Raw genomic sequence first — 27,976 nt, forward strand, 5'->3', positions numbered from 1 at the left:
TTATATTCTTCTGGCCTTGTTATTTTTAACTTAACTCATCTATCTAGACACAGTCTTAGCACATAAATATAAATATGAAGTGAGGCTGTAACTTAATGGACCATTCCCCACTGATAAGTGATGTCACTTTTATCATACATTGTATTTTGCTCTAGGATAGGGTCTGTTTTTAGACTATTCTGTTCTGATTACTTTAGCTTTATATTGTATTTTAACTATCCCTCCCTTACTCTTACTCTCTATCCCCAAGATTTTTCTTTTTTTTTGGGCTATTCTCAGCTATTTATTATTCCAGATTAATTTGTAAATAAATAGGTCAATCTTCCTACCCTTAAACATGGAATGCATTTCTATTTATTCAAGTTTTTTTAATGCACCTCAGAAAAGTTTAGTTATTTTTTTGTTACTTCAGTCCTGTGGGTTTCTTTACAGATTTAATCCTACATATTAATTGTTTCATGAAGATCTGACACTCCCCTCATTTTATATTCTAAATTTTTTCTAGTATATAGAAAAGTTATTGATTTTTATATATTTATATTGTCTCTAGCTACCTTAATGAATTCTTATTAATTCTAAGAGTTTTTTCAGTTAACTCTTTAATTTCCTAGATAAACAAAGGTCATTTGCATTGAAAAGTAATTTTGTTGTCTCTTTTCTAACAGCTTTTTCTATCTTTTCCATTTCCTATTTTATTTCATTAGCTAGAAAGACCATTGTATTATTATTTAACTAATGATGACAGTAGGTATTCCAATCAATAACATCTTGATTTTTAAGGTAAATGATTCTAGAGTTTTACCACTAAGTGTCAGATGATTATTTAAAGTAGTGTTTTAAATATCTTTCCTATTTTTAATTTACTAAGAGACATCAGAAATGAGTATTTATCAAGTGTCCTTTACCTCAGGCAAGTTGCTATGCCTCCCGCTGCACTTTCTCAGATAAGATATATTACAGAACAAAGAGAGCAATTTTCTCTTCGTAAGGGAAAATTATCTTAGTATTTACAACATATAATTAAGTCCCTGCCTGTGTTTACTTGGCTCTCTTTGGAAATATTTTCTTCAGCTAGATAGTCTTACAAGGTCTAGCTCCACTCTGATTCACTGATACATGAATGAATTAATGAGTTAATTAATGAAGTGAGTAGTCCACAATGGTGAATCACCCAGTGGAAATGAATGGCAAGAAAAAAAAGAGAAAAAGAACAAGCCTTGAAAATGATGAAAATATGGAAGACCACAGCATACCATATGAGAAAGATAGGTTGTCTCTTCCAAATAATTTGTCCAAATCCATACACTTTTGAAAGTTATTAATTAACTAATAAATGGGATGGCTCATTCCCCCATGCCTGTGCATCTGTAATTGATAGCCTTTCACTTCCAATTGTTTAGGAGGGAAGAGGAACGGTTGCACCAGTCTAGTCGGTCTAATTCTTCAGTTTTTTTAACTATAGTCTTTGGGGGCTAAGTTGATAACGTCATTCTTGAATACTCCTCCAGTATATTAGGAATTATACACATGACCTGAATGCGTGTGGTTCTTATGTTGCCTTAAAAAAGAATCATCCCAAACTCCTACCCTCGGGTTTTATGCCCAGATGCTTCTATGGAAACTTTTTCTGCCTCATCCATATCTCCACTCCATCACCACCAGTTTCCTCTTGTCTGCTTCCCTTCTAAGTTGCATTATTATAAACACATTTATTTTTAATAACCCATAAGCACCTTGTACCTAGAAATTTTAACATTATTCTCTCAGCTCATTTTCATGCAGTTGTCATTCATTCAGTGACTACATCAAAGAATCTGAGTAGCTACTTCTCTAAAGAATTTATACTAATGGTCAGTAAGCACATGAAAGAAAAGATGTGTAGCATCATGAGCCGTTAGGGAAATGAAAATCATAACCACAGTGAGATAGCACTTCACATCCACTAGCATGGCTATAAATTTTTTAAAAAGGAAAAACAAGTGTTGGTGAGGATGTTGGGAAATTGGAACCCTCATACATGCTGCTGGGAATGTAAAATGGTGCAACTGCTTTGGAAAACAGGAAGTTCCTCAAAAAGTTAAACAAAGTTAACCATATGACCCAGCAATTCTACTCCTAGTTATATACCCAAGAATAATGAAAACATAAAAACATGTATATGAATGTTCATAGCAGCATTATTCATAATGGCCAAAAAGTGGAAATGAGTCAAAAGTCCATCACGTTATGAAGGATAAATAAAATGCGGTATAGCCATATAATGGCATATTATTTGTCAATAAAAAGGAATGAAATACCGATACATTTTACAGTATGGATGGACCTCAAAAATATGTTAAGTGAAAGAAGCTAGTTACAAAAATCTACATATTAATACGATTCTATTTATATAAAATGTCCAGAATAGGCAAATCCATAGAAACAGAATGTTAAGTTAGTGGTTCCCAGGAGATAGGGGTAAGGAGTGTTGAGAGAGACGGGGGCTAATAGATGTGGGTTTCTTTTGGAGGGTGATGATTGTGGTGATGATGATTGTGGTGATGGTTGTACAACTGTGAAGATACTGAAAACCACTGAATTGTACAGTTTAAATGGGGGAATTGTTTGGTATATGAATTATATCTCAAAGCTTTTTTTTAAGACATAACTTTTTAAACTTAACAATTTTACACTTTCTATGCATTTATTATGTGTCAAATATGCTGTTAGAAAAATGCTTGGAATTGGAATACAATTTATTTTTCACAAATGTGCTTTGATAATGTATAAGGAGCCTGAAATGCTAAATGTTCATCACAAGATTACTAAGAACGGTGGGTAACTGAACAAACCTAGATATCCTACAGTAAGAAAATAGTGCGATATCGCCATAAGATGGAATAATAAACAGTTAATGTTTTAAACATACATTTAATGATACGGAGAAGTATTTAAAAGAAGAAACAACGTAGTTTTATGTAGCATGTCATACTAATTGTGTATTTTTTGACATGCATGCATTCATACATATGTATATGAGGAGAAAAAGCCTGGAATATGTTAAAAATTATAGTTGTTATCACTGTGGAAATATTAGAGATATTATTGTTTGTAGTTGTCCATAGTTGCAATGTATTACTGTAGTTCAAATGTGTTACTTCTCTACATTCACACATAAAAACCTACCGTTTCACATACTTCTCTCCTCCATCTGTGTTAACGGTGGAACATGTGGTATCGTGTCCTGTGGAAGGCATGTTAAACAAAGCCATAGACACTCTGACCATCTTATCCCAGTTTGATTTTCATGACTTTGAAGGGTAAACAGTGAACTTTAATATTTTTGCAGGTTATCAATGCTGCATTGGCTTTGGCAGCAAAACCACAGAGTAAACTGGCCCAAGAGAACATGGATCTTTTTAAAGAACAGTGGGAAAAACAAGTCCGCGTTCTCACAGATGCTGTGGATGACATTACTTCCATTGATGACTTCTTGGCGGTCTCAGGTAATGAGCTGCTTCCCCAGAGAAGCATGTGAGGATGCGCATAATTACTTTTGCCTAAGTTACAATAATGGACAATCAAAACGCCCCCAAGTCTGGGCAGGTAAATTATTCTCGCAATAATGTGCAGGTTTTCGTTTTAATTAAAAAAAAAAAAAAAAAAAGCTCCCACTGTCCCCTGAGCCGTGGAGGTGGGCTCGTGTCCCCTGTGCTGGGGCTGGTCTCGGTCTAGACATGAATCAGAAAGCTGGCTGCAGAGACCTCCCGTTTGTAGAGAGAAGGTCTTACAACGGTGACCTGCACCGCACCATAACCATCCGCCCCTCTTCCTGCTGTGTGTTTAGAAAAAGCATTGACCTGTATCCTAGAGCCTGTGGGTATTTGTTATGAGCAAGTGAAATTTAGGAGAAGGGAATCCCAACACCATCACCTTTAGTTTCTTTTGTAAACTAAATTTTTTCCCTTCTTGGAAATCTCTCTCTCCCTCACAAAAATGATCATAGTTTGACTGCCTACTTTTTGAAAGACTCTGCCTACATGATGCACAGACAGAAAACAGAGAGGAAATATTTAAGTGCCATTTAATTAGGAACCTGCAAAAAATAAATCTGAGTAATTCACCTCACAAAACAGTTGATTTCATTATATAAACATAAACTGGTAATGACATAGTAAATCGCATTCATATAGAAAATGTCTGTCAACTGTAATTCTCTGTTTGGCACATAGATAAATGTCAGTCCATCTCCATTTAATGCGCTCTGCTGCCCTTGGCTGCCCTGCTTGCTCTCTGGCAGTGCCAGGCTTCCTAAAGCCAGCGGTTGTGGGGAGAGTCAGTGGCTGGGTGCTTGTAGGGCTGAAACTACCTGTCACCCCAGGGAACCCCAGGCTGAAGGTGGGAAATGCAGGTGGCAGTGGGGCTTCAGTCCCTGCACAGCAGAACAGTCCTCCAGCAGTGAGTGACCGTATAAGGTGACAATGTGTTCCACATGCCAGTGTTCCCGTCGCTGCCCGTTTTCCATGGGGGTTGGTGGCTCTACTGGACAGAGTAGGGAGCAGGCCATCTGTAAAGTGCAGAAAGGGGGAACCACGCTGCTGCAGGGCGGCCAGATTGCAGGTGCTGGTGCTTTAAAACAAAAACCCATTTGCAAGCACATCTTTACAGGTGCCAAAAATGCAGCAATGGCTTTTTTGGGAAATCTTGGCCGTCTGTTGTTTTCCCAATGAAGTATTGAATTATTCTTTTTCATAGGTTTAGAGAAAAACATTCCACCTTCACAGCACACTTTTAAGCAAACAACAAATTCTGAACTCTCGGTGCAAAGCCCCCCTCCAAAGACAGCTATTCCATTCCTAAACTTCCTTTTTTGTGCTTAGGGTGGGTAGATCTCAGGCTTGGTCTCCAGGGATTTTCAGTCCTTGCAGCAAAATAAAATGGAAGAATCTAATGTCCTTCATGTAACATTCTTCAAATCTGAGAACAAAAGGGATTCTGCAGTAGTGTTTAGTGGGCTCCAGGCAGTATCTTCAGGGTATGTGACATAAAACAGAAGAACAGTAAAGAGAAATCAAATTCTTTAACAGATACACTTTTGTCTGGTATGTTCAATTTTTATGCAAATGTGGAAAGCATAAGGGTTGACTTGATGGAAAGGAGTTTAGACATTTTCTATTTAGCATGTAAAAAACATGGAGCAATTCTCAGTCAGAAAGTGGTGGTGGTTGCAGAGCATCTGAATTTTCGAGGTCTACCCTGATGGGTTTCTCTGATGTTTTGTCACAGACTTGCTTAGCAATGTCAAGTAACTAAATAATCAACAGGACAGGGCTATTCGCAATTCTTCTGATTTGTATGATGTGCTAAAATTTTTAGGGGCGTGGGGTGAAGGGAGGAGACAAGCAGCAGATGCCTGTGTGGGGTTCTACTGGATTAAGCAGGTTATACCCTCACGCACCTGTCTCGCCCATGGCAGCTCTAGCACCTTGTTTGGGGGGGGCCTAGCGATGCCCCCCCCCCCCCCCCCCACACACACACAGAGTCTCAGTAGGGAAGTGGCTCTCACTGGGAGGAGCCTCACTTGTAACTGGCAGGCGCCGCCCCCCACCCCTCCCACCGCCCCCCTGCACTGGTCCCCAGCATCACTAGGTATGCACCGTGGATTGGAGAGCAGGTGGCGTCTACAGCAGTCACGGACAGGAAGCCGTGTGTTGGCCTCACCCTGCCCTGCCCCTCAGCCAGCCCAGTCCCCCGCTTGCCCTTACACACATTGGTGCCTCACTGGTCCCCTCAGTGGGGTGGGTGTGTTTCTGAGTAGGGGGGCTGCCAGGCACGTGCCAAGCACAGGTCTGCCTTACGGTCAGTGGGCTTCATAAAATGTTGCTAAATGAAAAGGATGCTGCTTGGCTGCTTGGCGTGGTCATTCTCCACTGTGTTCTGGGCCGGGGCCTTGCGGCGCTTGTGAGCGTTTCTGGGGACTATTTCCACTGATAGTTTTCTACCGTCTTGGAATCCATGGGGCCTGGATGTTTGCTGTAGCCCAGCCCACTCCCCAAGGGGAAGCACATCCCCAAGGGGAAGGTATTGAAGGACTAGGTCTCAGGCCCCTCTGCTGCTCTGTCTCTGTTGTTCCCGGATGTTTTGTTCCATCGGCTCCAGAAGCTCCCTCATACTTATAAGGCGTAGCCTTAATTTGTGGCGCAAAAAGTAACGATCATCTTGTGTACAGTCTGGTGAAGCCGCCAAGACCCTGTGCCCACGTTTTTATGAGGCTGCAGGGCGAGGGGAGCTTGGGCCACGGCATGTCAACTGTGAGACGGGGGCACGTGACAATAGAGAGGCACATGCAGCCATCTCAGGTAAGAGGGAGTGGCGACTCTCTCCTCCCAGCCATTCAGATGTTGCCTGGTAAATACTGGAGGTGGTTTAGGTGCTCGCGAGCATCCAGCAAACCAGGAGTGTGTTTATATTGACTGATCCCTTAATAGTGGTTTGAAATTTATCAAAGAGATACCGTTCGAATTTCATTTGAAATGTATTTAATGAATGTTTTCCAGAAATGCAGTTTACTTTCCCATTCGTTTGCTTGCATGTGGGAGTTTTGGTCACTTTTTTATTTTTATTTTTAAAAGATGTGAGTGGTTCTAATTGGTTTATTACATTTCTTTACCAAATGCTCTTGGAAACTAATCATTTTATTAGCTACTTTAGGACAACACACAAGAGTGATGATTTGTCCTCTGTCTTCTTCATTATCAGTGTGCCCAAAGAATTTGGTCTTGATTGGGAGGACATTAAATAAAAGGATTATTGTACCTAATTTTTGTTTTTGTGTTTAATAGCAAAAATGCCAAACGGAAGGAAGTAGCTAGGTAGCAGTGAAGTTAGTTTTGATTTTTGACTCCTGTGCCCACTTGTTCTGTGACCTCGGACAAGTCACTCAATACTTCTGTGTCCCCGTTTCCTCATTAATTAGTGGTGATTTTATTTTTTAAAGCAGTGGCACCCGTTAGTTAAATGTCAAGCACTCAGATTATTTCCTGTTAAATATAAGTCCTTTATATAACTTACTGTCTCCTGTGTGTATAAGCTTGCACCAATAAAGCTCTCCAGAGCAAGGGGTATGCAGAATGGGTCCTGTTCTGCATTGTGGACTGAAGTATAAGTTTATGTATTCTTTCTGGAGAATGCCAGTTGGCTTGGTTCCTGGACGGCAGTTAGGCACCATACATCTACTTTAAACATATGTGCCTTTGATTTAATAATCCCATTGCTAGAAATTTTCCCCAGGGACATGTACACAAATAAATGTTTGCCAAAATACTTGTACGAGGGTGTTCGCCTCAACCAAAATGTGTCAGAGAAGACTGGATAAGTGAATTATGGCCCCTCCATCTGTTCCCCCCGCCCCCCAAATATTAACAATCCTGAAACAAGGATGCAGCCATTAAAATGGATGAGGTGCAGATCTGTAGATAGACCTAGAAAGGTTTTCAAATGAAAAATAAGAACAATAGTGTCCATAATATGATTCCTTGTGGACAGACTATGGTATGTGTATGATTTTTTTTCCTGTTAGAAGCACCAAAAAAACAAAAAAGACCACATTGAACAGAGTTTTTAATGGGGTGCAGATTGGTGTGTCTACTTGGCATGTGTAAACCCATGCTGAGTTTCCTGGGGATTTCAGTGAAAGCTCAAGTAATTTATGCTGTGTTAGCGTGAGAGTCCCCAACCCTCCTGTGTTTGCACATGGACACTGAACATTCACTTCTCCCCTTGGGCTCCAGTGTAGAGAGCAGGGTTGATGCTATGTCCCAGGTGTGAGGTGGCCTCAGCTGCTGGGGCTTTCTTAGACGGCTGTTCAGTGAGGGTAGAGAATATTACTTTAGTCAGCTTCCTGAAACGGAAGGCTTCCTTTGTCACTAAAGGTTTGGGTTCATCTGGGGAAAAGCCAGTATGAATTTAAGAAGGTCTAAATTGATTTTATAAAACACAGGTGTCTAAATGAAGCTAGAAATTTAGGCCACTTCTAAACTTGGTGGAAGTTTAGGCCACTTTGTTTAGTGAACAAAAAGAATGCCATCCTTCAGTAATTCTAAGATGTGCTCCCCCCGCCCCCCAAATATTAACAATCCTGAAACAAAGATGAGTCTTAAAAATCAATGATGAAAAACATTGGTTCCTAGTTTAGTTAGCAACATCTTTTCTTTCCTTTTTATTCCTTGCTTTTTCTTAATGATATAAGATACAAGTGTAAAATACTGTGTTAGATTCAGTAAAAGCAGCAGTTTGTAACCAAGGCCTAGTATGGTAGGCAAGCTCAGCACCATTCTCTTTAGTGTAAATTAATATGTAGAGTGTTTGTACTATGTTTCTGATGGGCTCCAAATCCATTTATTCTTATATTTGTTTCAAATATCCCCCCTAAAATGTGTTTATGTAAAAAGTTTAATGTTTTCCCTTTTGATAGTAGTACAACGATATAAACCTTAACAAGTCTCCTAATTTTTGAATTAGTAGACACTAAATTATGGTCGTCTTAGCTATATTGTGGTAATTCATTTTTCCCTTCTGTAACAGGAATTCTTACTATACTCTGGCTTTCCTTGGAAAGATATTTTATTAATACTGGGGGTGCCAAAAAATGTATACAAGTGGACACTCTGGTCAGCGTTGCTCAAGCAGTAGTCCGCTGTAATCAGAAGTGTCTGGACGCTGATGGTAACCACTTTGAACACCTCTTGTAATTGCAGAAGTCAGACGTGACTTGTATTAATCTTTTGTTATTGGTAAATATTGAGCATTACAATTTTAATAGTTTTCCTTTCTTAAAATATGTATACATATTTTTGACACCCTCTTATATATAAAGACTTTTAAAGCAAGTTTAGGTTCACAGCAAAATTGAAAGGTAGGGATTTCCCATCTGGTCTCTGCCCCCACACGCACAGCTCCTCCATTCCAATACCCCCCACCATGGTGGCACATGTTACAACTGACACATCATTATTGCCCCAAATCCACAACATACATTATTATTCACTCTTGCTTTACATTCTGTGGTTTGGGACAAATGTATTCATCATTATAATATCATATAGAGAATTCACTGCCCTAAAACCTCCCTGCTCTGTCTGTTCATCCCTCCCTCCAGCCCCTATCCTGTCTCCTTAGTTTTGCCTTTTCCAGAACGTCATGTAGTTGGACTCATCCAGTATGTAGCCTTTTCGAACTGGCTTCTTTCACTTAGTCATATGCAGGTAAGATTCTTCCGTGTCTTTTCATGGCTTGATAACTCATTTATTTTTAGTGCTAAGTAATATTCCATTGTCTGGGTGGACCCCAGTTCATCTGTTCACCTACTTACTGAAGGACATCTTGGCTGCTTTTAAGTTTTGGCAATTATGAATAAAGCTGCTGTAAACATCTATGTGTAGGCTTTTATGTGGGCATAAGTTTTCATCTCCTTTGGATAAATACCAAGGTGTGTGACTGCTGGATTATATAGTAAGAGTATATTTAGTTTTGTAGGAAAGATGTTTTTACCAAATCTCTTTTCAGTTCTTTCACAGTATTAGGTCTTTCTCATTGTGATTTTTTCATCATAGTCCATTGTACCTGTGGCTTTAGTGCAAAGATCCTTATACAGTCGCTGCCTGCAGTCTGTCAGGAACTCCAAGGAGGAGGGCCTTGGGTTTTGGGGCCCACAGGAGCTCCCGAAGCCCAGGCAGGGCATTGCGGTGGCTCTGTTCTCTGCTCCATCTGCTTAGTGCCACGTGCCTCTGGCTGCCCTTGAGGAAATGGTATAGCATCACCACATTCTTGTTTTGGGTATCTTAAGAGGTCAAGCTTATTATTAACTCCCTTCCAGACACTGTCAAATATAATGTGACTATGTTAGCAGAGGCTAGGAATGGTACGGCTTTTGGAAGTGGATTAAATCAGGAACTAGTCCTGGATAATGACAAGGTAGCCAGGGCAGGCAAAGAAATTACCAGAGGTGTTTCTTAAACAGATTACATTTGCCCTAATTGTTCTGGCTCTTCCAGAACTGGCCATTAGTCTTTCACCTATTGTGCCAGGTACTCTTGGTTTAAGGGAGTGAGCATGTCTTTGACACTGCTTCTAAGTTCCCACATGTCAGGAGGAAAACTTTCTGAACAGGAAGGAAACGGCCAGGTGATGACCTGGGACCTTCCTTTGTGTTGCTCGCCCACCTGCCCTGTGGAGTCCAGGCAGCCCTGTCATTCAGGCTCTGCGGTGGTCTCTGCAGTTCTGGGGGAGTGAGAACATGCCCTGTCCCGTTCTGGGTCTGTCACTACAGAGCGACCTCATTTGTTTTAACAGTTGCATAGTGCTCATAATTTATTACCCACTCTGCTGGTGGGCATTTGGGTCGCTTCCACTTTGCTATTATACATGCGGTTGAAGCCAACTCCTTATACTGGGGTTCCCAAGATCCACTGTCAAGCTTTTTGCTTTGAGGAAAAATAGTTTTGGTGGGTCTTCCAGTTCTAGCTCTCAGACTAGTAGGAGCCACTTGTCAGCTTTAACAAGATTCAGAGGTTTCCGCAAATACCATAAGAGGCCCACCTGAAGCCCACAAGAGGGTTCCAGAATGTTTGCCCTCAGGTGGGCTCCCTCAGCACCCTCCTGAGGAGGCTGCAGCCTGCTTCCCTGCACCTTCTCCTGTCCCAGGGCTGTTGTGGCTTCTTGGTAGATTGACTGCTGTTGGCTGTACTGGAGGAAGGGGCAAGGGACGGGAGGATCAAGCCTTACCGTGAACCTTCAGATTTATGTAAATGTCTAACCACTATGTTACACACCTGAAACTAGTATTTATTGTGTGTCAATTGTAATTGTAAAGAAAAGAAGCAAATTTGTCCCCTTCTTGTGGAAGGCCTCCTCCCTCACTCAGCTTTTTGCTTGTTCCTCAGAAAATCACATTTTGGAAGATGTGAACAAATGTGTCATTGCTCTCCAAGAGAAAGATGTGGATGGGCTGGACCGCACAGCAGGTGCAATCCGAGGCCGGGCAGCCCGGGTCATTCACGTTGTCACCTCAGAGATGGACAACTATGAACCAGGGGTCTACACAGAGAAGGTGCTGGAAGCCACCAAGCTGCTCTCCAACACAGGTACAGGAACTCCCTCCATCACCGGTGCTCCCCACACGCAGAGGGCCTCGGTTAGGAAGCAGATTAGGACTCAGGTTCTATGGGTTCTGGGTGGTGCATCAGACTGTGACACTGGTCAGCAAGAGTAAGGCCTCACATACACCCTCCTGCATGTGTGTCCCATGATTAAGGGTTAGACTAATTCTAAACATACTATTTAAGATGGACTCTGAATTAAAATCTGTTGGTGAATAAATGCTAAATTAAGGAGGATCCCATTCTTAAGGCCTCAAGTTAATCTCACTTCACGTTCTCAACCATCTAAATCCTGTATTGTAGACTCTGATCAGACAAAGATGATTCGTCTTTATAAAATAGAGCCTTTAATTTATTCCGGCCATAAACATGTCTCACATGGGTAGAAGCAGAGGCTCTTCTTCACACACCTCGCCTCTGTCTCTGAATGAGGGGCCTGGGAGGGGCTGGTAGAACGAGGGCGTCTGCTGGGCCAGCAGCATCGGCCTTGCCCCTTTCTCCGCAGTCATGCCCCGCTTTACCGAGCAAGTGGAGGCGGCCGTGGAGGCCCTCAGCTCGGACCCCGCCCAGCCCATGGATGAGAACGAGTTCATCGATGCCTCGCGCCTGGTGTATGATGGCATCCGGGACATCAGGAAAGCGGTGTTGATGATAAGGGTGAGTAACTGCATTTCAGACGTTTCAACAGCTCACAGCTCTTTCTTATCATTTGCTAAACTTGAGCAGCTCATCATTCTGGAGCTCAGCTGCATTGGCAGTATATTAAAACCATGAATCTAAAAGCCGTTAGCATGAGATGTATTTAATTACATTGTCTAAAATGACTTAGTTGCAAGTTAGAATCCAAACTTGGGCCAAGAATGGAGCTAGTATGAGCTGGCCTTGACAATTTAATTTAGGGCAAACAGTCACCACAAATATGAGGCTTCCATTTGAATTAGAGGGAAACTACAGACAGTAAAGGCTCTTCAGTTAATTTCAGAGACGGGCATTGTGCAGATTGAAGTTATTCTTCACATGGAGCAGAGGGGCAGGCGGCAGGCAGGATAGGAGATCCCCGGTGTGTAGGGTGAGGGACTGACGGCCCTCCGTGGTGTTCCCGGCCCTCAAACCATAGCTGAATGGAAGTGCCACCTGCTCTTCTGAGAAAGCCCAAGGCCCCTCCTGGATTGGCGTCAAGAAACAGGCTCTGAAACGCTACAGCCCCTCCGTGATGCATCCCTAGGGTGCTGGGCCTGGCTCACAGCTGCCCTTCCCGTAGCAGTGACCTCTCGCATGCTGCTCTGGGCCTAACTCTCCCCAGGGCCAGGCCCTGCCCTGGCTGCAGAGCAGGCAGTCGGAGTGTGATGCCTGCCGGCCCGCTGCATACATGGCTGCTCCGCCATGCTGTCAGTTTGGTCGGGTCAGGGGAGTTTCATTTACACCTTCATGGTCTGCTGGTCAGACCTCCCAAAGTTGGCAGGGATGCTGACCCACTATTTCCCCTCAGCCTGACAACCTGCAGAACCTAGCTAGATTGTCACCTGGAAACAGAGGCCACTTCTAAGGCACTCGCATCAGCCTAGACTCATGTTGTATGCAGTGTGGAAACTTGAGCAAAACTGCTCTCTCTCTCTGGGGTGAGGAGGAAAGAAACTGTTCAAGGATTGGCTGCTGGCTGTTCCCACAGGCCCTGGATCACCTGGTCATGTTGGGGGCACAGGGAGCAGGTGGAGCCTTTTGCTTATTTCATGCCTCTGCTGTGCTAAAGAAGAGCCCATGTTCAACAGAGGCCTGGCCTGGTTGAACACAGGGTTAAACCCAGGGGCCATGATCTCAGTGGTGTGAAGAGGTCTCCAGGTCGCAGATACCAGTGGTAATGAATGCAGCTTTCTCTCCTGAGTTCCTTCCATGCTGACAGACATCTAGAAGTAGAATAAAATGTATCTTAACGATAAAGAGGAGTTAATGCCTTTGGGGATTTAAGTGGGCTGCAAGTGCATACGCTCCAGGAGATACTTGCAAATTCCAGCCTCCCGTTTTGGGGAGGCAGGTAGGGTTGTGGGAAACCACCTCCTGGGAGCAGGCAGGTGGCTTGGATTCCTCTTCCAGGTTGCAAAGGATTACAGGGGGCAATGGTAGCATAGAGTTTTGCCAGGGTCTCCATGGATGTGCTCACTGGTATCTCGTGCGACTTCCACTGTCCTTGCCTCACTGAGGGCCAGGCCTGGCCTTTGCATGTGTACAAACCCAAGATACTCGGGGTGGTTTCAGATGCCTTCTCACCTGTCCTCTCATTGGAGCCTCACAGCACGGGCTGGGGCTGGGACTGGATTCGGTCCTGGTGCAGGCGAGGGCCTTGCCTCACTGCCCTCCTGTCACACACAGGCAGGCTGGCCAAGAGCCAGCCCCAGCTGTTCTGCCTGCTGCCCCGGCCCGAGACCTTGCATTTGTTTCAAGTCAGCAGCTAATCACGAGGGGCTAGAGGTTGTGCAAAATAATTTTATTTCATAATTAAAGAGCTAGGGCTACTGTCAGTCCCTTTGGTATTTACTCAGACCATACTGGCCACATTCATTCTTCCTTTTATCAAAGTAAAAAAAATAACATAAAAATAGGTTGCCTATTTTTTTTCCTCCAAGCAGCCTTTGGTGCCCTAAGGGAAGGCCCAGTATTGTTTAACCCACTTAATTTTCTTCTGGTCATAAAGGCGGACTGTTGTAAGGGTCTGCTTACTGTTGTATAAAACACCTCTGTTTTTTAATATAGTACCTTTTACACCCAGGACAGTTCTCACCTTTGTCTTAAGATGTAGCTGTTGGAGAAGTACATTAAGAAGTACAAATTGGGGCGGCCGGTTAGCTCAGTTGGTTAGAGCGCGGTGCTCTTAACAACAAGGTTGCCAGTTCAATCCCCGCATGGGCCACTGTGAGCTGCACCCTCCACAACTAGATTGAAACACTACTTGACTTGGAGCTGATGGGTCCTGGAAAAATACACTTAAAATGTTTATTTTTAAAAAAGGGAAGAGAGTTATGTCAAAGAAAGAGTCCTGGCTCAGTGGTAGAAGTTTCCGCCCCACGCCCAGAAAGGAACCCAGGCCCCTTAGGACATGCTGGTGTGGTGCCCCCTCCCCCTGCCGTTTGTCGGCCGAGCACCCCACCCTGCCTGTGCATCAGTGAAGCAGGTCTCAGACAGTGAGCGATTGTAGCTTCCACACCTGTTGGAACATTGCACGTGAAACTAGGTTTCTGGGTATCCACCCAGCAGGCCCAGGTGTGACTCCTGGTCTCTCTCTCTCTGGCAGACCCCCGAGGAGTTGGATGACTCCGACTTCGAGACGGAAGACTTTGACGTCAGAAGCAGGACGAGTGTCCAGACAGAGGACGACCAGCTGATAGCCGGCCAGAGCGCACGGGTAAGGAGTCAGTTCATCACGTCTGTGGACCTTCCCTGTCCTTCTCAGGGCTTGGTTTCCTAGAAAAGAAAAAGCTCTTAGTATTAAGAACCCCATTTTCCCTTTTCTCGGGCAGTAGGACGCAAGGGAACCTAAGTTGCGGCACCTGCTAGTCGGAGCTGTAGGTTTTCCTCCCAGGCGGCTCCTCAGCTGTGCGTTGGGCTTTGGTCTGTGCAGAGCTGCGTCAGGAGAGGCCTAGGGTGTAATCAATGCAATGTTTGTTAAAAGGAGAGTGAAATCGAAAAAGGTTGCTGTTTTTGCCCATCTCAATGATACCAGGGTATGAACTATTTCATTATTCATGGGTTAAAAAAACAACAGTGGTACATTGAAGAAAATCCGTCAGAGCCCTTGCATTCATTTAAGTCATTAAATCTTCAATCAGTAGCATTTGTTTTTGGGAGGACACCAAGAAATATTTCTAAGGGCTCTTTTTTCACTTCTCAGAAATCATTTTGAACAGTGAGTACATCCCTGCTCTAGGCCACACTCGGCCGTGAGCACTTTGGGAAGCGGAGTGGGGAGGAGGGGAGGGTCAGCAGGCCTCCAGGTGCTGCTTTGATAAAATTTAAATGCCACTGAAATATAAAATGTATGTTCCTCAGCAGGTTCTCTGCCTTCCTTAAAATTTACGTTCTAAAACCACTTCCAGTTCACCTTGAAAAGCTGGCGTAATGCGGCCATAGGAGATGCTCGTGCAGGGCCCACCAGGGAAAGGACTCCGTGCATTAACCCTTCTTTCATCTCCGCTCCCCGGGGCAGGAGACAGGATGAAACTTTTAAAGAATCCAATTAAGCAGATTCTGTCCCTGCACAAGTGTGATCACGGAGCTTCCACATTAGTCTTCTACCCCTCACACTGTTTTTTCCTCCACATTAAAACATGTCCTTAAAAGTGGGTTGGAAATTTAGGCTGCCATAAGCTTCTACGCAAAATGAGCAAAAATGGCCCTTCAGGCAAAATGAAACCTTTTAAAGCATTATCCTGCCTCTGCCGTGGATTGCTCGGTGGACATGTTCTCAGCTAACACACTGTGAGACTGTCATGCTCCCTGACATGGAAGAGCTCTCTGTGCTTCTGCTCTCAGGCGATCATGGCTCAGCTCCCTCAAGAGCAGAAAGCAAAGATTGCGGAACAGGTGGCCAGCTTCCAGGAAGAAAAGAGCAAGCTGGATGCCGAAGTGTCCAAATGGGACGACAGTGGGAACGACATCATCGTGCTGGCCAAGCAGATGTGCATGATCATGATGGAGATGACCGACTTCACGCGGTGAGCACTCGGACAGGCAGGCCCGTCTGCTCTGTAGCCTCTTCTGTCTCCCGCCCCTCCATCTACAGTGACCCTTGTTCTCCTTTCAGAGGTAAAGGACCACTCAAAAATACATCGGATGTCATCAGTGCCGCCAAGAAAATTGCTGAGGCAGGATCCAGGATGGATAAGCTTGGCCGTACCATCGCGGACCATGTAAGTGACACTTGCCGTGTGGCTCTCTGTGTTTATCCTGGGTCTCAGAAACAACAGTGTTTTTCATGGGACACAACACTCATCTCTCAAACTGTTCTTAACTCTTAGATTTTAAAGAATTTCTGAATTCCTGTTTCTTCTTTGACAAGTCTTAGGAGGCAAGCCCAGTTTGCCTTAGAGTACATCTCTGGTCCAGGTGTGTCTCTCCTGAAATCTTCCCATGATTGACAGCTAAAACCAGCCTCTACTGCTGACTTGTTTATTCGCTCTGTTTTCTTCAGAACTTCAGCTCTGGGTAGGCACTGCTTCTACAAGCTCTGACACTACGTGTATGAGCACCTCTTGTGGATTTATTTCATAGAAGAATTAGGAGTCCATTTGGCTAGTACTTTGGAAGGCTAATGTACCAGTTGGGGACAGACGTTTATGTCTCGGCACTGCAGGTTCTCAACGACCCAGCCTTCAATATGTGATTCCGATCTCCTGGAAGTTTCCATTTTCCTCGATGCTGCAAGACTTAAATTTTTGGAGACACTGTTGTAGGCTCCTCCCAAGTATCTCCTCAGCTGTGCGCTGGGCGTTGGTTATGACAGAGCTGCATCAGGAGAGGCCTAGGGTGTAATCCGTGCAATGTTTGTTTAGTTCTTCTCTGCCATTGTGACCCCTCCCCTCAAGTGTCCGCCTCCCAGGCTGCACCCGGGCTACAGGCTGGGGGACAGCAGTTAGCAGTCACCCCGACTGCCCTTTCACGGAGTCCATACTGAGCCCCTGGAGCTTCGACTGGCGCCGCGAATCCTGACATCATCCAGGCCTTTCCCCGCTTCTGTCACCAGCTCAGGCCAGACCGCCATGGCCTCTCGCCACTACACTGTCCTCTCAGCTGCCAACATGATCTTATATGATCATCTTAAAACGCAAATCAGATACGGCTCTGCTGTGCTCCTGCAGCTTCTTAGCACAGCACGGCCGCCAGCCTCGGGGTTTCCCAACCTCTCACTCACTGTGCCCGGCCTCACACGGGGAAGTGTTTGCTGTGCACACTGGGCAGGGGCTCTGTGTGTGTCCTCCTCCGGGGAAAGCCTAAGCTGACCCTGATTCAGGAGCCTCCCAGCCCTGGGCAGTTGGGCAGGAGCCACCCTTGAGTTTCCCTGTGACCAGTCAAGACCTCACGGTCCTCAACTGCTCCTTTTCTTGCTTTGAGTTACTGATCCTCCATCTCGGCCTGAAGTAACCTCTTTTCATCAGGTGTTTGCAGTGTAGAGCAGAAGAGCTATGGGATGGCTAGTACCCAGCTCAGCGCACTCTGCCTTTTCTCCAGAACCAAGCTCTTGCTTGCTGAGGCGTTTTCTCACCTTCAGGGGCCTGGGCCCCAGAAGAGAGGGAGCCTGTTGGGGGCACCCTGAGAGGCTGAGAACCGCTCCTGGGGGTGGGGGTGTTTGGGGCCTCCCTGGAGGGCTGGGTCTAAGGCCGCTTCCCCCCCACAGTGCCCGGACTCCGCCTGCAAGCAGGATCTGCTGGCCTACCTGCAGCGCATCGCCCTCTACTGCCACCAGCTCAACATCTGCAGCAAAGTCAAGGCCGAGGTCCAGAACCTGGGCGGGGAGCTCGTCGTCTCTGGGGTAAGTTTCATCTGTGAAGGGAATGTGCTGGCCGTTGCCCACCTCCACTCCTTCCTGCCCTGACTGGGGACGTGTGCTTGGAAAACGCTCAGGTTCCTTCTCAGGCCGTGGAGGCCCAGGGCCGCACTGGGCTGCTCCGTGCTGAGCGGCAGCTGTTAGCTTGCTGGGTGGCAGACAGCTGGGTGCAATACAGGGCTGGCCTCTCACTGGCAAAAAGCACTTGATCTGGTTTTTCTTTCCCCAGGCAAGAATTGAGGCTGTTCAAAAATCGCAAAGTGACATAGCAAGGTTCTCAAATTGCCTCCACCCCTCCAGTGCCTGAGTAGTAGCTCTTCCCTTATGTCTTTACCACGTCACAGTTCTGGACCCTGTGTCACCGGGGCAGGACAAAGAGCTGGTCTTGCTGGGTGTGCTGAGCTCCCCTGCTTCCCTGTGGCTTCTGCTAATCGCACAGAATTTCAGAGAAACTGTGTTCATACTGATACAATTTGCTCACCTGCTCCAGTGTCCCTGGGCCTGATGGAAAGCAGTGGCTTCTGTCTATGGCGGCTGCTTGTCATTAGCTCTGCGATTGCTCAGGAAGAGGCTGCGCCTCCTCCAGCTTGTTGAGGGGTCAGGGCAGGACAGATGCTGATGCTGTATGAGTTGTTACTGCTCCCTTTTCTTCTTCAAAAGATCTGAAACACAGGCGTTTTCAAGGGATTTGGATAAGAGCAGCCAGCCCCGGGAGAGCTGCTCAGTAACCCCCGCGCTGTTCTGCAGGGGGAGGAGTGGGGCCGCCTCCAGCTGCCCCCCGGGGCTGGCAGGCAGGCCTGTGCTCCTCACCACCCATGTCTGTGCCTCCCAGGTGGACAGCGCCATGTCCCTGATCCAGGCCGCCAAGAACCTGATGAACGCCGTTGTACAGACGGTGAAGGCGTCCTACGTAGCCTCCACCAAATACCAGAAGTCCCAGGGGATGGCTTCCCTCAACCTCCCAGCTGTGTCGTGGAAGATGAAGGCGCCTGAGAAAAAGCCCCTGGTGAAGAGAGAGAAGCAGGATGAGACACAGACCAAGATTAAACGGGCATCTCAGAAGAAGCACGTGAACCCCGTGCAGGCCCTCAGCGAGTTCAAAGCCATGGACAGCATCTAAGGCTGCCCCGCCCGCTGCCCCCCCTCGGGCTCTCACCGCTGTCACTGTGCTCCACTCAATTGTATTTGCTAAATTGAACACTGATGTCAGATTCCACAGGGAAACAGGCAGATTTTAAACCTGGCCAGGCGGTGATTTTTGCAAGGACATATTGTGTTTTAAGTCGGTCACAAATACTTTTAGGATTCAGGAACATATTTCTAGCTATATTTTTTATAAGCTTAAATAAAAAGAAAAATCCCATAACCAAAGAGAATCCTACATTAACTTGTTAATAACACTCTTGACCAAGTTGTGATGCCCGTTCTCTTGGTGTGGCATTAAGGTTTGAGAGAAAAGTAGCTGACTCACCCTTTGGGGAGGGGGCTTCCATCAGCCCTGGGTCCCAGCAGGTTGGCTGGTGTTAAATGACCAAAGATGATCCAGAGTAAGGAATCTGGGTGTCTTAGGTGGCTGTCCCCGGAGAGGGAACGTTCCCAGAGGGTCCTAAGAGGGACAAACCACATGAAACTCAGTAAAACAATGTATCATGAAGAAAACTGATTACTCGCTTTATGACATAAGAATTTTAATGCATGGTTACAATTACTAATGTACTCTGCTGCAGGACATATTAATAAAGTTGCTTTTTTCAGGCTAAAGTGATGCTGTAATCAGAACGTGCTTTTTTTCCCTTTCTTCAGCTTCAAATGCAAATTCATCATTGGGCTCACTTCTAATAATTCAATGTTTCCTGCCTTGGGCTTGCAACAGAAGCCTGACAAAATAGTGTTTGCTTAGGCAATAATTTAGACTTTACCTTATTTGTGATTACTATACCGATTACTATAGCTACAAGGTATAATTTTACTGTCTTATTTAAATTTTATGAATTTGAATGTTTTTTACACTAACTTTTCCCAATAAAGTCCACGATGAAACCAAGTCTAGGAAGCCAAAAGTCATTTTTCTTTGCCTTCCAGTAGAGTCCAGTTCTATATGAAACGTTGGCATAGGCCATGCTCTGGGCGCTCCCAGTGTCCCTCTGCCCCTGGGAGTGTTGCCTGGCCTTGGAGCTTCTGTGCCAGCCCAGCAGGGAGTCCCCGTGTCCACAGTTCAAAGGAAAGGTCAAAACCTTGGAGGCGTCCTTGAAGTCTCCATGGATGCTCCCGTCAGCTTACAACCAGGTCATGACAATGGCTGCCTCCAAAATAGAAACCCTCCTAACCCCATGTCCCTTCCCTGCAAACATCCCCACCTTACACAAAACACCCTCAAGAAATGTGTGTAGTTGTCACTTCTTCCTTCCTTCCATTCTGCCATTCCAGTCAGCTCTCGTCCGTCCGCCGTGTTCCGGGCCGTCCTCCACAGCTGGGTGGAGCGGCTCTTCGTCTCCATCTTACTTGCCTCGCCCAACAAGTGCCTGGTGAGCACTCCCTCCCTGGAAGCTCCCCACGTCAGAATACCTCATTCTGGTTCTGTCTGCCTTACTGCGAGCTCCTCGGCCGAGTAGCTAGAAATTGTGCCGCCCTGGGGCTTAGTACTGGGCTCTTTTCTGATCTCACTCTCCTGATCTTAACCAGACTCCCAGCTTTAAATTCTGTCCAAATGCTGACTTCTCCCGGAACTCGCCTTTTATAGCTGCCTGCCTCCTAAACTCTCCACATGGATGTCTTAATAAATATCGCAAACTTGACACGTCCAAATTTATCTTGAAACTGCCGGGTCCAACTACGTTTTACCACTTGTGTGTATTACCTATTACCTGGTCATCATATTAGTTACAAATTGCCCCAAAAAGAACATTTATTACCTCCGTTTCTGAAGGTCTGGAGCCCAGGGGCTGCTTGGTGGGACGTTCTGCCTCGGGGTCTCCCGTGAAGCTGCTGGGATGGAGGACCTGCTTCCAGGCTCCGTCACACGGCTGTTGGCAAAAGGCCTCGGTTCCGTGCCACGCGGGCCCATACATACAGCAGCTCGCATGTGGTAGTGAATGATCTAAGAGAACAGCAACCAGAGGGAAGTCACAGTGGTGTTTTTAAAACCTGATCTCAACAGCGATATACCATCACTTCGGCTGGACTACAGTAACCTCCCACCAGGCTTCCCTGACCATCCTACTCCTCACACCCTACTCCCATGACAGTCACAAGAAATCCCTATAAAACAAGTCTGATAGTGTCATTTTCCTTCGCTTCCATCTCCCAGTAAAAGCCAATCCTAAGTGATGGTGTGGTCTCCCAGCCTTCTCTGGTCTTACCCTCACCATTCTGTCATTCGCCCTTTGCACTTGTGCTTCCACCGCCTGGAACACTCTGTCCCCAATGATAACCCTGTGCTTTCTTAGGACGGCCTTCAGGTACCTTGTCAGAAGTTCCCCTATCAGCAAGACCTTTGATAAATAAATCCTCACCCTGCCGTCATCGTAGCATGAACAGCTTTACAGGTCCCTGTGTTTCTCCCGTAGCTTCATGGGTGGGGCTCTTTATTTTGTTCATCAGAGACTCTCCAAGGCCCTGGATACTGAGTGAACAGCTACCCCAGGGGCCTCCAGTGGGACGGGCCTCCCTATACACGCCCAACCCCTGACTCAGGATCCATGCTGAGTCTGGGACATTCTCATGGCTTTTGCTGTCCTCTGTCACATTCCAAAATTGTCTTCCAGGTCTGAGTTCCAAATCCACATCTGTCCCCAGCTGCTGCTCCCAGCCCAGCACCCAGCAGTACCCAGCTCCCATCCAGGCCACCTCCTCAACCCATCCACTTCCCTCCAGCAGAGAGGCCAAGGGCCCATGGCAACCACTCAGCTGGGTTGCTGCAAAGTTCCTAAACTGCCTACATCAGCCTGCAGCATCCATTCTCCATTCTCTACATAGTAGCAAAGGAATCTCCCAGAAACATTTTCTAAAGGGTCAAGCCTCTACATAAAGCCTTCTGTCTGGAGCTGCCCACCGCCCACCTGAGAAGGTGGCAGCCGTGAGTCTGCTATTTGTCTGGCACTGTGACCCTGACCTCTGCACCCACACTGCCCCCTGGAGGCAGTTGTGGACCCTGTGTTCTCCCTATGAGCCCATCAGTTGCATGTTCCGGTCTTCACCTTTGCCATATCGTCATCCCAACCTTAATATTATTTACTTAAAAAGACTAACTTTTGTTTAACTTCGCCTCTTCCTAAGCAATATCTGTGAAATCATGTTTGATGTGCTAGTTACATTTTTTCCTAATAAACATCAAAATAACACTGATAAATGTTCATGTGTCACCTAAAATCATCCTGTACCACGGCTGGAAACACTGGCCTTCAGCCATGGCACGTGGTATTACAGCGCCAGCCCTCACAGGGCTCACCCACATTCCCCTGGGGCACAGACAGGCTCGGTCTTGCTCACCCCCTCATCCAGCAAAGGGCCTGGTACATGCTTGAGAAATAGTTTTAAAACCATTCAAACCCTTCATTGATTTAAACCAAACTATCAAAAGATACTGGAAGGCAAAAAGCAGGCCACTGAGGGTGCACCAGTGGCCCTGCCCACAAATCCAGGAATCCTTCGTTGTCCTCAGGGACGCGATCTAAAGCAGCAGGGACTAGCCGAGCAGCAGGGACTTGCCTCACCGTGACCCTAGGTCTTCAGTCCTGCCCCTTTGCCACCTACTAAGGAACGGGCTCCCTGGGCTTCCCAGCCAGGGCAGACACGACCCTTGGGGACACCTCCCTTGGGTGAGGCCTGGCCAGTTCCCTCACCGATGGCACCTCACCGGCCTGGCACTCTGGGCTTGGCCATTCTTCACACCTATGGCCACTACGTGCACATAAGACAACAGAGCCCAGCCCTCCTCTCCACACTGGCAGCAGCTGCCCTCCTCCCTGCCCTGCTAACCACCCTGCAGCACCTCCCAGGGTCCCTGGGCACACACTGGTCCCACCTCACCACTGCTGCCATAATCCTCACGGCTTCTCCACCCAGGCCAGTCCCTCTCCACTGAAGGAGGACAGGAGGAGTTGCCATGTGCTGGGCGCACCCAGAGCCCATGTCAGGCCTTTCCCCACAACCCCCCGAGGTGTCAGCACTATTACTGCCCCTCAAACTGTGCAGCTGAGGGAATTGACTCAGAAAGGTGAAGCCTCTCACCCAAGTCACACAGCTCCCAGTCAGGTAGCCCAGCATGCCCTCCCAGCTTCCAGATCCAGTCCCTCTAAAGGCCCCAGGTTCTCCCCATCCTTTCTGCAGGGGCCTGTGCCCTCACCTACCCCCCCCCCCGCCCCCTCAGCCTTTGCCGCGCTGGGAACTCCCTCACGCTCCCACCCCTGCACCAGCTCCTCAGGACTCTGCCTGTTAGCGTGCAGGAACCGTCCAGGTCCCTGGCTAAGGCCGCCCCCTGGCTTGTCACTGGATCCTGGCCTATTACACAAGGATTCTGCCCCACAATCCTCCCCTCTTATTTCCTGCCTTGCCAAGTTTTCTTTCCTCCTGGATCTTTCTCACCAGCATAGAAGACATGTGCTGATAGATCCCCTAGTTAAAAAGAAGACAATACAAGAAGCTTCTCTTGAGTCCATGTCTCCTCAGATGAGTGTTCAGACCCCACTGCCCTCCTGCACCGTCCCCAGCTCACCTGTCCAGTCCTCCTGTAAGTAGCATGTGACGTAGGTGGCCGCTCCATCTGTCCGCGTCACGCCCTTCCCTGGTCCCTGTCCATCTCCTGACCAGTTCAGGCTCTGGCCTCTAATGCTGAGGTGCGTCCAGGCAGAAGACCTTGGCCGTCTGTCTGCAATGACTCCCACACCGTGGTGACGCTGGTCAATGCAACTGGTAATAATCAGCTTTGCAGGGCAGGGTTGGGAGGGGCGGACATACATACATATACATACATGCGTTTCTATAAAGGAATTGTATGCAATTCAAAAATAACAAAATACACAATACTCTTTACTGTAAATCCCATACAGCCAACTGATTGTCACAGGCTTTCACTGATTTTTGCTGCACTCTTGCATCCATAGCCAACCTATGGTTGCAACTGACAAACGAGTCTGGTTCTGATGTGAATGCTGGTTGATACTTTGCTTAACTTAAGAAGACAAAACAAAAACGTCTGCTGGAATTTCACTTGTTCCTCAGTGAGTGACTTGTTTGCTAAACCAGATGATAGTTGTCAAATATTGTAAGAAAATTCCCTCAAGTTTTTGTGCAATCGATGGATGACACATTTCTAAGTTCAATTGGCATTACTACATTTCTTCATCACTTTAAGTCTAGACAATCAACAAAACAATGCATCAAGCCTTGATCTGTAGCATTTCCCAGTTCCCATGGTGTAAACACTCCCACCACATCAGATAGCAGAAATCCAGCCACCAATGTGGCTGGAAGGTGCCAGTGGGAAGAGAAGCACAGGGCGCCGTCAGCAGTGTTTCCACCACCCAGGTACAACAGACATAAGTAATCTCAAGAGCACAGGTCAACTGTAAAGTAATTAGGAAAGGACAAGTTCTGAGTATTACCTTTAAAATTTTTCATTTTAAATTTATACACAGTAAAATTCACTTTTTGGTGTACAATTCTGTGAGTTTTGACAAATTCATGGAGTTGTGTAACCACCAGCACAATCAAGATACAGAACAGTGCCATCAGCAACCCCCAAAGTGTGCCTTGTGCTGCCCCAACATAGTGGAAATGCCCCCCTACCCTGAGTCCCGGCAAAATCCTTCCCCTGTAGTTTTGCCTTTTCCAGAATGGCCTAGAAATGGAATCCCAGTATGCAGTCTTTGCGCCTGGCTTTGTCCCGCCAGCGTAACGCCCTGGAGATGCCCACGTGGCGCTCTGTGCAGCAATCGCGTGTACCGGGGTTTGTCTACCCATTCCCAGATGACGGCCATTTGAATTGTTTCTAGGTGGTTTGTTTTCCCCCAAAATAAAGTTGATATAAGCAGTCGAACATAGATTTTCACTTCTCTTAAGTAAATCCCTAGGAGTGGGATTGTCATGCTACAAGGTATTAGGTTGAACTTTGTAAGAAACTACCGAACTATTTTCCATAGTGGCTACATCAGTTTGCATTCCCACCGGCCGGGTGTGGGTCCCACTGGCTCTCCATCCTTACCAGCATCGGGTGTCAGGCTTTCTGCTTGTTTAGGTTTTTAATTTAATTCAACCACTTAGTAGGTTTAATTCAACCACGAAGTAGTGTCTTACTGTGCTTCTTTCGTTTTTTGTTGTTTTGCTTTTAAGTAGCCCATGAGGGAATCGAACCGGCAACCTTGGTGTTACTAGAACCGTGCTCAAAACAACCAAGCTAACCAGCCACTCCTTATAGTGGTTTTAATTTGCATTTTCCTAACAACTAATGATGCTGAGCATCTTTTCATGTGCTTATCTGTCATCTGTATTTCTTCCTTGGTGAAATGTCTTCAAATCTTTTGCCTTTTTTGAGGGGGGATTGACTGTTCTTATTAATGAGTTTTGAGGATTTTTTATATATTCTGGATACAAATCCTTTGTCAGATATGTGATTTGCAAACATTTTTCTCCGTTTCTGGCTTGTCCTTTATTTTCTTAATTTCTTTCACAGAACAAGTTTATAATTTTGATGTAGTCAAATTTATCAAATTTTTACTTTATGAATTGTGCTTTTGGTTGTTGTACCTAAGAACTCTATCAAACTCAAGGCCACAAAGATTTCTCTCCTGTTTTCTTCTGAAAGTTTAAAATTTTTTCATTTAGGACTATGATTGATTTTGAGTTAAACTTTGTATAAGATGACAGATATAGGTCAAAGTTCATTTTTTAAAAATATGGCTGTCCAGTTGTACCACCACTGATTGAAAAGATGATCATTTCTTTCTCCACTGAAGTGTCTTCGAACTTTTGTCAAAAATCAATTAATTATATTTGCACGGGTTTATTTCTGAACTCTCTATTGCGATTCATTCATCTGTGTGTCTACTCTTTGACCAATGCCACAATGTTTTGATGACAACAGTCTTTGTAGTAAGTCTGAAAATCAGAGAGCATGGGTTCTCCAACTCTGGTCTTTTTCCAGATTGTTTCAGTTATTCTAATTCCTTTGCATTTCCATATAAACTTTCAAATCAGATTCCTGATATCTAAAAAATTCCTGCTGCAATTGCACTGAATCTACAGGTCAATTTGGGGGGACTGACATCTTAACAATATTGAGTCTTCCAACCCAAGAACTCAGTGCGTGTCTCTAGATCTATTTCTTTCATTTAAATTTCATTTCCAATTGTTCATTGCTAGTATAAAGAAATACAATTGATTTTTGTACACTGACCTTGTATCTCGTGACTTTGATAAACTCATTGTTAGTAACAGATTTTCTGTATATTTCATGGGATTGTCTACATTGACAACTGTGTCATTTATGAACAGAGAGAGTTTTATTTCTTCTTTTCAATCTGTATGCCTTTTACTTCACTTTCTTGCCTTATTGCACTGCCCACAACTTCCAGTACAATACTGAAAAGGAGAGGTAAGAGTGGGTGTTCTTGCCTTGTTCCCAATCTTAGGGAAAAAGAAGTCAGTCTTTGACCATGAAGTTTGATGTTAGTTGTAGACTTTTATGTGGTTTCCCTTCGTCAGGTTAAGGAAGTTCCCTTCTATTCCTAATTTGCTGAGTTGTTATTATGAATGAATACTGAATTTTGTCAGATGCTTTTTCTGTATCTAAAGAAATGATCATGCGACTTTGTCTTCTTTAGTCTGTTAATATGGGAATTGAGTTGAACTAGCCTTGCATTCCCAGGATAAACCCCATTTGGAGATGATGTAGCATCTTTGCATATATTGCTACATTTGATTTGCTAGTAGTCTGTTGAGTTCTACATTGAGGATTTTGATAGGGACCTGAGAAAAATCTAAAAGTCTTTACTACAGCCTCCAGGATCTCCCCTCCTCAATACCTCCCGTCCTCAATACTTATGAGGGGTGTTGGTCTGTAGAGTTGTTTATTTTACTATCTTTGCCTGGTATTGGTATCAGAGTAATACTGGCCTCTTAAAATGAATTTGAGAGTATTTTCTTCTATTTTCAGGAAGAGATTGTGTAGAATTGGTATTATTTGGTAGAATTTGCCAGTGAAGTCATCTGGGTTTACAGTTTTCTTTGTGGGAAGGTTTAAAACTATGAATTAAATTTCTTTAATAGATATAAGACTATACAAGTTATCTATCATTCTTGAATTTTGGTAGCTTGTACTTACGGGAGGCAGAATAATGGCTCCCCAAAGACGTCCACATTCTATCCCCTGGAACCTGTGAGTATGTTATGCTACGTGGCAAAAGGGAGTTAAAGTTGAAGATGGGATTAAGGTTGTTAATCAGCTGATTTTAAAAGATGATGATGGATTATCCAGGTGGGCCCAATGTTATCACAACAGGCCTTAAAGTGGAAAAGTAGGCAGAAGAGCACGTCAGAGTGATGTCATATGAGAAGTTGACTTGCTTTTGTGGCCACTGAAGCTGGAGGAAGGGCCTCTAAGCCCAGGAACATGAGAAACCTCTAGAGGCTGGAAAAGGCAAGCAAGTGAACCCTCAGAGCGGACAGGAAGGAATGTCAGCCTGTTAGATAGATGGCTTTTCGGGCTGTGAAAACTGTCAGATTCCTGACCTATGAATTTGGGTTATTTTCAGGCACTAAGCTCATACTAATTTGTTACAGCAGCAATAGAAAACTAATGCAGTGAAAGACTGTTTGCAAGGAGTTGGACCATTATTTCTTCTAAGTTGTCAAATTTATGGACTTAGAGTTGTTTGTTCATAGTATTACCTTATTATCCTTTCAATGCTTGTAAAGCCTATAGTGATATCCCCTCTTTAATTCCTGATGTTGGTAATCTGTGTCTTCTCTTTTCAAAGAACCATCTTTTCATTTCATTGATTTTCTCTAGTTTTCCTGTCTTCAATCTTATTGGCTTCTGCTCTTTATTATTTCCTTTTCTGCTTTTTTTGGGTTTAATTTGCTCTTCTTTTACTAGTTTTTAAAAATTACCCGATTTTTAAATATATTAATCATAAATTTATATAATTCGATGTTTAATAATGGCTGTGGTTACCAACAAGCTCGCAATGGTCTGAGTGCCACATGGCTGGCAGGCCACTAGGAGCTGGGCCCAGCACACGGTGCTTCCACGGTTCTCTTCACATGTGACCTCTTCCCTGGGCTCCTTTCTCCAGCTGCCTAGTCAATA

General features: G+C 45.3%; 2 protein-coding genes across 4 annotated transcripts in view; one reads left to right on the forward strand and one right to left on the reverse strand.

Annotated features, from left to right (window-relative positions):
* CTNNA1 (catenin alpha 1) overlaps positions 1 to 19,714 on the forward strand; it is a 281,607-nt gene extending 261,893 nt beyond the window's left edge. For all 3 annotated transcript variants that reach the window (XM_074313590.2, XM_074313589.2, XM_074313591.2), the window contains 8 exons: positions 3,329 to 3,485; positions 10,920 to 11,120; positions 11,641 to 11,792; positions 14,422 to 14,532; positions 15,660 to 15,841; positions 15,931 to 16,036; positions 17,521 to 17,655; positions 18,503 to 19,714. In XM_074313590.2, the coding sequence (XP_074169691.1) occupies positions 3,329 to 3,485; positions 10,920 to 11,120; positions 11,641 to 11,792; positions 14,422 to 14,532; positions 15,660 to 15,841; positions 15,931 to 16,036; positions 17,521 to 17,655; positions 18,503 to 18,790 (1,332 nt within the window). In that variant the 3' untranslated portion in view covers positions 18,791 to 19,714. The remainder of the gene's footprint in view (positions 1 to 3,328; positions 3,486 to 10,919; positions 11,121 to 11,640; positions 11,793 to 14,421; positions 14,533 to 15,659; positions 15,842 to 15,930; positions 16,037 to 17,520; positions 17,656 to 18,502) is intronic.
* Positions 11,460 to 27,973, reverse strand: LOC109451785 (uncharacterized). Its single transcript, XM_088798638.1, has 8 exons — positions 23,384 to 27,973; positions 20,583 to 20,767; positions 18,481 to 19,276; positions 18,152 to 18,332; positions 14,678 to 14,766; positions 14,335 to 14,591; positions 13,912 to 14,100; positions 11,460 to 13,039 (listed from the first exon to the last, which is right to left on the reverse strand). The coding sequence occupies exons 1-3, from the start codon at positions 23,429 to 23,431 to the stop codon at positions 19,138 to 19,140; spliced, it is 372 nt and encodes a 123-aa protein (XP_088654764.1). The 5' UTR covers positions 23,432 to 27,973; the 3' UTR covers positions 11,460 to 13,039; positions 13,912 to 14,100; positions 14,335 to 14,591; positions 14,678 to 14,766; positions 18,152 to 18,332; positions 18,481 to 19,137.
* Positions 27,974 to 27,976: the final 3 nt, after the last annotated feature.

The sequence above is a fragment of the Rhinolophus sinicus genome, chromosome 5 (genome assembly GCF_057876585.1).
Source record: "Rhinolophus sinicus isolate RSI-liver-muscle chromosome 5, RSI-T2T, whole genome shotgun sequence".
Classification (NCBI taxonomy): domain Eukaryota; kingdom Metazoa; phylum Chordata; class Mammalia; order Chiroptera; family Rhinolophidae; genus Rhinolophus; species Rhinolophus sinicus.